Source organism: Lontra canadensis, unplaced genomic scaffold (assembly GCF_010015895.1).
Source record: "Lontra canadensis isolate GAN:19392208 unplaced genomic scaffold, GSC_riverotter_1.0 scaffold8, whole genome shotgun sequence".
Taxonomy (NCBI): Eukaryota; Metazoa; Chordata; class Mammalia; order Carnivora; family Mustelidae; genus Lontra; species Lontra canadensis.
In genome coordinates, this window is record NW_022631002.1 from 6,673,445 (window position 1) to 6,684,657 (window position 11,213).

General features: G+C 43.9%; 1 protein-coding gene across 2 annotated transcripts in view; it reads right to left on the reverse strand.

Annotated features, from left to right (window-relative positions):
• Positions 1–11,213, reverse strand: part of GAN (gigaxonin) — a 48,752-nt gene that overhangs the window by 18,656 nt on the left and 18,883 nt on the right. The window contains exons 2-3 of one of the 2 annotated variants that reach the window (XM_032853890.1): positions 4,474–4,588; positions 1,826–2,176 (exon numbers count right to left, since the gene is read on the reverse strand). In XM_032853890.1, coding sequence (XP_032709781.1) covers positions 1,826–2,176; positions 4,474–4,588 — 466 coding nt within the window. The remainder of the gene's footprint in view (positions 1–1,825; positions 2,177–4,473; positions 4,589–11,213) is intronic. The other variant, XM_032853891.1, reaches the window with a different exon arrangement.

Below are 11,213 nucleotides of genomic sequence, written 5' to 3' on the forward strand. Positions count from 1 at the left end.
CCCATGGCCTTGATAAAGACAAGCTTAACTTAAAGAATAATCAGTTCAGATTTATATGTGAGGTATCGCAGAAGAGTTCCAAGCAGCTTTCTTTACACCCGAGAGGGTCACTGGGCTGCAGGGGCCTTATTTCACAGAGTTGGACATGCTAGGAGTTCAATTGCATTTACGGGAACATTATACATAGCAATAGCTTAATTCAGGCCGGGAAAACAGATAATCAAAATCCGTCAACATTAACGTTACAAGAAAAACAGAAAAGCAAGAGTTCAGAAAAATTCTGAGTACTATGTATTTCTTCATTATTATTGTTAAAAAATACCTAACACATATAACATAAATTATATACCTTCCATGATGGCTCATTAAATTTGATCTCATGGGCTACAGCATTCCACACCACACGAGGTGAAACTCCTTAGTAGACTAGTTTTTCTTGGTTTTGGAACAGTCATTTGAAGGTATACTGTTCCATGTCCTGAGTGGTAAAGCCAAGAGTCCATGAGGAATGAGCTTCAGATTGGCCAGAGGTTGGACTGCCTCTAGTTTCCGCGGCAACCTCACCGGGACAGCTAGTGACTGTGGTCTCTCTGAGCAGCAGTGAACTGAGAATTCTTCTATCTCCTTTCCTCATCTACCCAACTAATGTGGAAAACCAAACGCGAGCTATACTGCCTGTCCTGAGACTACAACCACACAGGAGTGTGGATTTCTTTTTCATTCCTGTGTAACAGTTTCCGTCTGTATTACAGTAGTCCACATTTTCTAAATAAGCCTATAGAATTTTAAAAATTACAAGACAGTCACTAAAACTGAAGTCAGCAGTTGCTGAGAACCACTAACAATGAGATCATACATTTTGAAAACTTCTCTGACACCTAACATGGTTCTTTCTTTGCATACAGCAATTGAAGCTGGTGTCTCTCAACACTGGACTTCGAGCTCTGTGATTCTGCTCCCTGCCCCACTGCAGTGACAGTTTGGATCTAAAGCCTGGTATTCTCTGAGACCCTTCCTTCTCAGCTGTTGCTCCCAGAACCTTCCCCTCTGACTGCACTGGCCCACCGCAGAATGCTCTCTGGCCTTCTGCTGAGTGCTGTCAATCACTCCAGGGAGAGCCCACACCACAGAGTTTCCTGATGTCCACTCCCCTGCCCCCTCTGCCAGAGCTGTGTGGGTTCCTCTCACTTTGCTGCCCACATCAGAGTCCTGGGTCCGCCCAGTAATGGTGCAAAGATGGGTGCTGAACAAGAGAGCGGGAACCCTGAATTTCTAAAGTTCCCAGCTTAAGCTTGACATGCATCTTCCCGCTAAAAGGAATGCAGAAAGGATATACGGTCCTTACAAGTATTAATACTCCCATTGGCATATTATGAGTTTCATAAGCTTTTGTAGTCTGGTCTGAAAGAAATAACCACTTGATCCTATGCAATGGCCCTATGTAAAGATGCACCACAGACATCTTTTACCTTATTTTTGTTAAAGATTTTATTGGAGAGAGAGAAAGCAAGAGAGGGCAAGGGGGGAGGGGCAGAGGGAAAAGGAGACAGGGAAGCAGACACTCTTCTGAGCACGGAGCCCGATGTGGGGTTCGATCTCAGGACCCCGAGATCATGACCTGGGTCGAAATCGAGAGTTGGAGACCCAACTGACTGAGCCACCCAGGTGCCCCCAGACATGTTTTAGATCACAACTCGGTAAGCCTTTCGAGTTGAAGGGGAAAGAGAAAACACCCACATGGTGGAGCCCATCAATAAATGAATGAGCGAGAGGAATCAGGAAGGAAGCAAAAAGGCAGTCAGACCACGTTATAAACCACAGGTACCTTTCTCAGTTCTGTGTCATGTGCTATCCATCGAATTACCGCTTCAAACACGTATCTTTCGTTGCCGACATTTAACTTCTCGAGAGAAATCACTTCTTTAAGCTTCTGCGGGCTGAGTTCTAAGAACTCTTCTGTGCTGCTGACGTCACGGAAATGAGTCTCCAGGTACTCCGTGGCCAGGTAGTGGACGTGGTGCAGGCAGTAGTGGAGGGCGAAGTCACGGATGCCGATGCAGTTCTCAGCGGCGATGCAGCCTTCCAGAAACTCACAGCACAGCGTTTTGAGATCCGTCAGCAGGAGCAGGTCCGCTGCCTGTACAACATCTTGGATTGTATCCTCGTTCAGCCGGATCTGCAAGAGTATCATAAGTATTTCATGCTTCGATGTACGTATTTAGAGCCCAGACCACTAACCTATTGGCTGAAAAACATGAAAGCTCCCTTTCTGCGGGCAGTTTCACACACTCTGGCCTGGGGCTTCTTTTTCAAGAGACGCTTCAGGGCACTGGTGAACAGAACGTGGCTGGTTGACTTTTCCTTGCACTGCCCTTGCCTTACCCACACGAACGATCACGAACCCTTCCCGGGTACACGGTCCACATTGCTTGCTTCTAGAACTAAATGGCTGAAATGCTTGGGAGGTGGACCGTGCCGCCTTCTGTGGTAAACTGAAGAGGGTTTCTTTAAACGCCATCACCCAAACTGTGGCAAATCCCGCCTCCAGATACGCCACGTTCCGTCTTTTGCAGGATGGCATGCCAGACACACCACGCCGGCCCCTTGGAGAGGGGAGGGCCACGTCATTCCGAATGCCAGACATCGCATTTGGTACAACACGCACACCCTGGTCTCACAGCTACTTTCTGGAAGAAACCCCTAAGGTAAGATTTCTTTGTTTATCATGATGAACTTCACTTTTCCTTAATCTTCTGCTGCTTCTTCCACCGCTTGCAACACACAGGCGATGTGAAGAGCCAAGCCTCAAAAATACGGCCGCGGTCACAACGCTCCGGACTCCCCTCTCCCACGGAACGGGCGCTTGTCCTACACTCGGAAATGAGGAGGGCCTCCGGAGTACAGGAGAGCAAGTAAAGTACTGTCCCATCTCACACACTGCGTGCCGCAGATACAGAAAAAGAATGTCTGACTGCCAATCGCCTTATCAAGTGAGCAACAAAACCGTGGAAAGAAGTGTGTCGAGTAAGTCACAACTAAGGGAAAATCTTCCGTTTACTTGACATATTAAGTTCAGCCACAGGACAGCGGATGGCTGTACACCGGTCAGATGCAGGCATGCGAGAAAACACCCACAGTCCGTCCTGATCAAACTGAACTGCCACGTCAGGAGTCCATTCTAACTGACATTGCAACTATGGCTGTAAACCATGATTAATTTTTTTTTCTATTTTTCTTTTCTTAAGCCTAAGTAATTTTAACTGGGAACTCAATACAGAAGTCAATCTGTAAGTAAGGTTTCAAGATTCAAATCCAAGCCTGAATGGGAGTATGTTCTTACTGGCTTATAACTTGTTATAGCTGCTGCTGAACTGATTTTGAAAAGTTAGAGGACAGGCTGCTCCTCAACCTGGTTTTATGATGCTTCCGAGTATCTTTAATACTTTAAGGACTGTCCCCAAATCAATCTAAATTAATTTATTTTTAACAAGCATACACATAACCTTACATGCACCCCCACCCCCATGTTCAGAACAAAGAGAAGGGGTAACATCATGAAATTAACTCAAAAACTTCAAAAAGAATGAAAATCACTGAGGTTGACTGAATGAATATAACCAGAGAAGGCAAGCAGTGTGTTAGAAAACAGGTAGGAGGCGGCTCTTACAAACAGGAAAGGTAAAATAAGATGAGGAAGGAATATGGGACAGCATAAGAAAGAAGCCCTCAAAAAGAGTAAAGATAAAATGCATTCTCACATAACAAAATGTAAGATACACTAGCTTCTTCCTGTTAAAAAACGAACACCAGTTCAACCTATGATTATTCATAAGAGCCCCATGCTACACTTTAAATCATGAAATCTGGGGTAGGGGCCTTGAGGATGGTAAAGAAAAAGAAAGAAGTCTAATCATTTAACACCTTGTTCCCTGGGTTTCGTTAAACCCCAGGAACGTAAACAGGCAGAGAGGTAAAGGGACATCAGCAAGAACCAGGTACGACAGGGATGTCAGTCCTACTGACCCAGGCATCATGAATCCAATGCAGGGGCCTGTCATTTGTGTGAACCTCAAACTCTTTATTTCTATAAAATAATTCCCACTGCCCAAGGAAGCTCCCATTTCCAGGTTATGGGGTACAGAGCAAGATGGGAATTAAGGTTTGAAAACATAAAGACAGCCATGAAAGGAGCATCCCAGGTCCCTCCCATCTCACAATGGAAGGTGGAGAGGAGATCAGAATGATAAATACAAAAACTGGGACTGGGCTAAGATTTTACTCAGTCTGCTCTTCTTTTAAGAGCAGGGCCCCAGAAGAACAGTTGGGCAGCATTCCCAGCAGGAGAGATGCGTCACGCAGACAATGACAGATGAAGAGGACAGTGTTGCTGGGTCATAGAATGGATGACGGAGACCCTCGCCCTGAGCCTGAGCGGCCTCTACTTAGTCTTCCTCCCTGTGAGTCTCATCATACCTGCCCACTGAAGATGTAATCCAGGATCTCTCTCATAACCATTACCGATATCCCTTCAAGTTCAATCTTATAGGTTGATCCATCATCTTTTGGAGGATTATAGTTTAACTTTGTCCTAAGAAAGGGAAAAAAATGTAAAATTTCTATGAAAGAACAGAAATAGCTATAAATATTTATGTACTAAAACTCTATAAAGTAGATATTTACAGCATATGAACCCCACCTAGGAAATATAATTTGTTAACTTTAGATTAATATACATATACATATATTTATAACTTCTGACTACAAAATACTTCTTCCAGGATTCAGAATGCTATTTCTTAAAAAACAAAACAGACAACCATAGCTAAGAGTCACCTGAGTAAGGATCTCTACTTCACCCTGGGAGCCCCAGCTCTGTTAGGCTTACATTTTTTTTTCATGTATTTAATTATCCAACTATTTTCAATAATGTAATAAGGACACCACAAACATCGCACCCAAAACACAAGCTAGGACCTTGACAAGAACCTGCTTCTACCCAGATGTTCCTTCTAACCATCCATCCCTCTGTTCTCCCCATCTGAAGTAACTATCGTCCCAAATCCCATGTCTGATTTTCCCTTGCTTCTTTGTTATTACTGTACCCATTAAACCACTCTCCTTGTGGCCTTGATCTGTACCGCCCTGTCACTCAGATGTGGAACACCTCTTCATGTCTGTGGCTATATGTGTTCACTCTTCTGTGAAACACATGTTAAGTTTAAGTCTTTTGTCATTTTTTAAATGGAGTTAATTGTCTTCATATGGAAGTGTAGGAGTTCTTTATTAGATTCTTGATATTAAACCTCTGGCAGACTTGGCATGTTTGTTTAAGGCAATGAATAATTTGAAAAATCATTTTTCATGGTGAATAAGATTTTTCTGTCTTGTTGAAGAACTGGTACCTTACCCAAGGTCTAAACAATGTTCATAATTTAGCAGTGAGGAAAGGTAAGACACAATCTAAACTGCACTTAAGAACCCCCCCATCCCTTGAGGCTGGGAATTGGTTAAATGAGGCAACGGTGGAAGGAGGGTGAGAGATGAGCCAAACACAGACACAGAAGGAGCTGAATTCCAAGGTCCTGCCTCCCCATATACACACAACTCCCATTAGGTGCTCCCCACCCAGCTCCAGGGCAAGGTAAGTGATTTACATTGTAAAGAATATAAAACAGAGGGTGGGTCTCTGGAGGGGGGGGGATATATCAGACACATCTGAGGTAAGAGCACTGCACAAAAACAGACAGAACAAATAGAATGTTTACATAGTGAATGCTGAGATAATCAATCTTTTTTCCCTCAATTCTGTTCTTAAATGTTGAAAGCCAGAACTACATCCTCCAGGCAAGAAACTAGAAGACTCTTTGGAGGTTCTGACCAGCCCTGAAAGGAAAGACCTAAAGCTATGGACATAGGTCTGCCCCGAGAGCACATGACCTCAAACTTCGGGAGGAAAATTATTTCCAACCTAGATTTTGATAACCAGCCAAACTACCAATCCAATGTCAGGACAGAATAGATATTATCAGCTATACATGGTCCCCAAACAAAATTATTTCCCTTGCAACCTTTCTCAGCATGCTGCTGGAAAATGTGCCTCAACAATCAAGAGAGCAGATCAAGAAAGAGGAGGATTTCAGTAACTAGAAGACATGTTCCAACAGGGGAAAAAAGGGAAGTCAATGTAGGGAATGGTACAGAATGGCCCTAAGCCAGCAGCTAGTAGAAGTAGAAGGAGGAGGCCATGGGAGACCCCGAAAAATGAAACTGATGGGATGAAATTGATGGGATAATGTATCTGGAGGTACCAAGAAAGTATTTAGGCAATCTTGTTTCCTTCCTGTATTTGTCTGCTATTCCTGCCTCTACAGTTTCTACTGAACTAAACAGTTTCACTCAAAAGGTATTTCATTTCTGCTCACTGCACCTTGGGTTTATCTCTATGCCTGACACTTAGTAAATGAGGAACAAAATTTCATCAATTCCCAACCAAGAGAGAAAAACTGTATTAGTGGTACAGCTAAGACCTAAATCTAAAGTGCACTGTGTAGTCCTTCTGGCAGCACACGAGGCACTTTTCACTTCGGATGTCATGACTATCTGTACTTCTCAGTCGCTGTGTTCGGTGTCGACACACTGCCTCTCAGCTCCAAATTCTCCCCTTTTGCATGCTCTGTGAAAATGGATCTGAGCCTCTTAAATAATGTTCCTTTGTCAAATGGCATGACGTGAAGCTTTTCGGTAGAGAGCGCCGGAAAGATGGTGCTTCCTGGTTCTGGTCTAGCAGCTTGGAAGGCTCTCACAACACAGCCAGGCTTCCCAGCACGGAGCGCCTGTGGTGCACGGCTGCTGGCAGCACACGGCAGTCTCCCAGGAGCTCCCACTGGCAGTGCCGACCTCTCGTGAGCAGCTTTCCCAGGCACCTGCGAGGACAGACTTCTGGCAAGTTCCAGCTGTGCTGCTTCTGCGCCATGCAGGGAGCTGTGTGCTGTGTCCTGTCCAAAATGTGTGGAGCTCAGCCCAGGCTGGAGGCTGCTCCTTCTATGGGCTGTTCCTGTATTTTTTAGAGTTTTCCTTACCTCTTACTAGCTAATCCCTCTTAACTCCAACCTCTTGCTGCAGTTTATTTTCTTTACCATTAGGCTTTCATTTTTGAAGTTACCATGTGGACTTTTTCTCCCAACGAGATCCAGGCTGAGGAAGTTGCTATTCAAAGGCTGCAGGCCTTTGACGGGAGGAACCGCGCATGTTGTGGACGGTGGAAGGAGGAGAGGGACTGGACTGGGGAGAGAAGGGGCTACAAGCAGACCTTTCCTTGCTGCCCCCTTTAAGCGTTAACCATGTGACTGCATTGTTGCTGTGTTTGTGAAGTTGACTACATTGTCCTATGTTTTCACAATCAGAGTATAGTCTTCCCCCTCAGCGCGAGATGGCTAAGAGGACAGAAAAGAGATTCCTGTAGATATGCGCACTGGCCATTTCAGTTGTCTCTAAAATCAGACCCTTTTCAAAGCCCGGGAAAAATCAATCATTGTAGATGTTCAGATGTCTCTAAACATCTGAGGCCTAAATTACAGAAGTTTAATTATGGTTTAAATTCAGATCCCTACACCTGCCCCCAAACTTTCCCGTCCTCCTGTCCCACGTTGGATCTCTCCTGGTACCATTGGTGCACGTTCCACTCCTACCCACCTTGTAAAGACTGGCGAAAATGACAGTTCCACAAAGAGTTCTCCTTATCACTCCACCCTGCCACAGGCTGCACCTGTACCCTCACCTCCATGCAGGTAGAAATAATTTCTCCTGCTACAGATTTCCCAAGCCCTTTATATTACAAGTTCATCAAGTTCTGCTGTGAGTATAGTATTTAAGTACATATCCCATTTCCCATCTCCTTTATTTAACTCTAAGTTCCTGGAGGCCAGAGTCCTCTTCATCACTGTAACCTGACAATGGAGCGCAGCAGTTCACAAAGAACAGAGTTCAACAGTTATTTGTAAAGTAAGTGCTGGAAGTGATAATGGTCTTCAAATAGTCACCGTACTGTCACATGAGATTTCCTTCCCACATGACCTCAGGTACTGTGAAGTGGAACAAGAAGTGATATGAGGAAGAACGTCTTATAATCGCACCTGTCCAAGGCTGAAAGGACAGAAGCACAGCGTTTCTCAAACTTTAATGTTCATCAGGGTCACCTAGGGGTCTTGATTCAGAAGGTCGTGGTGGGGCCTGAGTTTCTGCATTTGTAACAAGGTCTCATGCAGCACAGATGCTGCTGGTCTCCAGATCCCTCCGAGTAGCAAGGGGTTAATCGATGCTTCCCAAATAACCACGGTGTGTTTGGTACTTGTAATCCATCCCAGATGAATACTTTGTAAGATATAGTAAAAGTTTATTATAAATAAAGCAGAATGTACCACACGGCCACTCCAGTTATTAAGACTAGACTGCGTATTTGAAAGCTGCCAAGACAGTAGATCTTACAAGTTCTCATCACGAGAAAAAAAGTTTGGTAACTATGTAAGGTGACATACATAGACTTACCACGGTGGTCGTTTTGTAATGTATACAAATATCCGAATCGTTATGTTGTACACCTGAAGCTAACACAAGGTTATGTTGCTTATACCTCAATTAAAAAAATGAAGGAATTATGAGAAAAATGAAATAAAAAGACACATTAAATGCAGGCCCCAATCATTTTATCATCAGATTCAATAGATATAAAATTACTCTGTCAAATTGCTATAAGTGCCTAAACGCTTAACCTCATTGGGGCACCTGGGTGGCTCAGTCGGTTAAGCATCCGCCTTCTGCTCAGGTCATGATCCCAGGATCCTGGGATCGGGCTCCACATCGGGCGTCCTGCTCAGAGGGAAGCCTGCTTCTCCCTTTCTCTCTGCCTTCTCCCCAGCTCGTGCTCTCTCTCTCTCTCTCAAATAAATAAAATCTTAAAAAATCTTAAAAAAAAAAAATCTTAAAAAAAAAAAAACCAAAAAAACCACTCTCAACCTCCAAGCATGTACTTGTATTATGGCGGCTTGTTTTTGGAATGACACCAGTGTGCAGATGTTCCTTGTTGGCTGGATGATCCCCATCTGTCAAGAATATGGTGAAGGCTTGTCTCGAGTCTCTTCCAATCCTAGCTGGTAAGAGTCACTCAAATCTGTTTTGAAATAGTCTTGCTTCAGAGGCTACCGTCACTCTTGTTACTGCCTTCTCTCAGTTCTTGGAGAGCCACTATCCCTTTCCAACTCAGTGACCTCAAATGTGTCTTATTCTCCCTCCTTTTGTCTTCCCTTTTTCCTGATTCCCCAGCTAAGTCACTAGATCCCTTTAGTTTTTGTCATTCTATCTTACATTTCTTTCCTTCAGGAAATACCTCAATTTGCCCAAAACCCACCAATTGACTGTCCTCAACCTCCAGCCCAGTTTTCTCGATAACTTTTCCCTTCCTAGCTAGAATTTTCTCATCTTGCACATCATCTCTCTCTCCTCTGCTGCAGAGAATTTGGTGAACTGGACTGAATGTGTTAACAAATTAAAAAAAAGAAAAAAAGCTCATCCAAAGCATTAATAACTGACAGTTCTGTTTTGTAAGTTAGACCATTAAGAAAAAAAAAAAAAAACAGGAGGTAAATCAACTGTTCTTTTCAGTTCTTCATCTCTCCCCTAGGAAGCCATTCGGTCATACCTAAATTTATTGGAAGTAGCAATATCCTTGTTTTTATTACTATATGATGTCAATGTACAAACTCTCTTCTAGAGAAGGCAGCAGTCTTAAAATACCACTTTGAGAATTCCATCACACGTGGAAAACACTAGAAATAACTGAAAGTATCATAAAATTGGGCCTCAGGTGTTCAGATATAAATATCCATGCCTGTCACATTCTTCCCCGGTTTTGTTTCTGGGGCAAGATATTTCCCCTCTCTGCCCCCGCTTTCTCATTTGTAAAAAGAAGAGGTTAGATGAGGTGATCTGAGAGCTCTCCCATCCCCAAACATTTCTGGACAGAACTGCCGAAACAGGCCACTGAGTTCGTGCGTGGACTTGACTTGGGAGGTGTCCCACGGAGTCCTAGAGGGTGAAGCCGGCCCACTCAATCAGGGACTGAGGACTGATAACGTGTGCCTGTGGGGCGATAACGCAGGGGGAGTTTATTTTTCCTTCCATCACCTATCCTCTGGGCAGGCAAGCATTTATTTTCTGTCCTATTCAAACTGAACAGATGTGAAACAAAATCATTTTTTCTTTTTCTTGGCAACAGTGAAGAGAGATTTTTATTAAAAAAAAAATTGTTGGTTCCTAGCTAATAAAGAAGCTGGTATTTTTCAAAATTTTGCATCCATGAAAGAGGCCTACAACCTTTAAGTGAGTGTAACAAAGCCAAAGTAAACTGTTGCTTATAAATAGTTCTTTCCTCACCAGCTTCCAATTGCTGACAAAGTTCAATGTGTCTCAACGCCCAGGTAACCAGGCCTGGTTCTACTACTCTTCCAAGAACCACTTCAGACATCACTGAATGAGATTTGATGTGAGGGTGACTTTTCTTCCTCTCTGATGCAAAAGCTTATCTCCAACAAAAGCAAGGACATGTACTCAAATAGAATGCAAGAGAATGTAAGGTTTAAGTCAAGATTTATAGAAATTCTGGGGTGACGCATGGGCATTACTCACATGGCTTTAAGTGATTCATGTCGCTTCAAACCGTGTAGCTACTGACAGCAGGCTCTGCGAGATCTGAGCAGAGGGGCTCAGGCTCACCACTGCATTTGCCCATTTAAGCCAAACTCCTAATTCATATTCCTTGGGGGAACTCTGTCTTACAGATGCTCTTCCCCTCCTTTTTCATCCTTATGAGCTCCTAAAAACCACATCAGAAATGGATGTTCAGGGCAGGGGAACCACTCTGTATGATCCTACAATGATGGATACCTGTCATTGAACAGTTGCCTTATCCCACAGAATGTACACCACCAAGAACGAACACTACCGCAAGCTAAGGGCTCTGGGTGACAGTGACGGGTCAGCGTGGGTCCAACAACTGTAACAAATGTCCCACTCTGGTGGGGGTACTGATAATGGGGGAGGTTATGCATGTGTGGGGGCCTGGGATGGATGGGACATCTCTGTATCTGAACCGAATGGTCAATTTTGCCATGAACCTGAACTGCTCTAAAACATAAATTCTATTTTGAAAGTGTATTGTT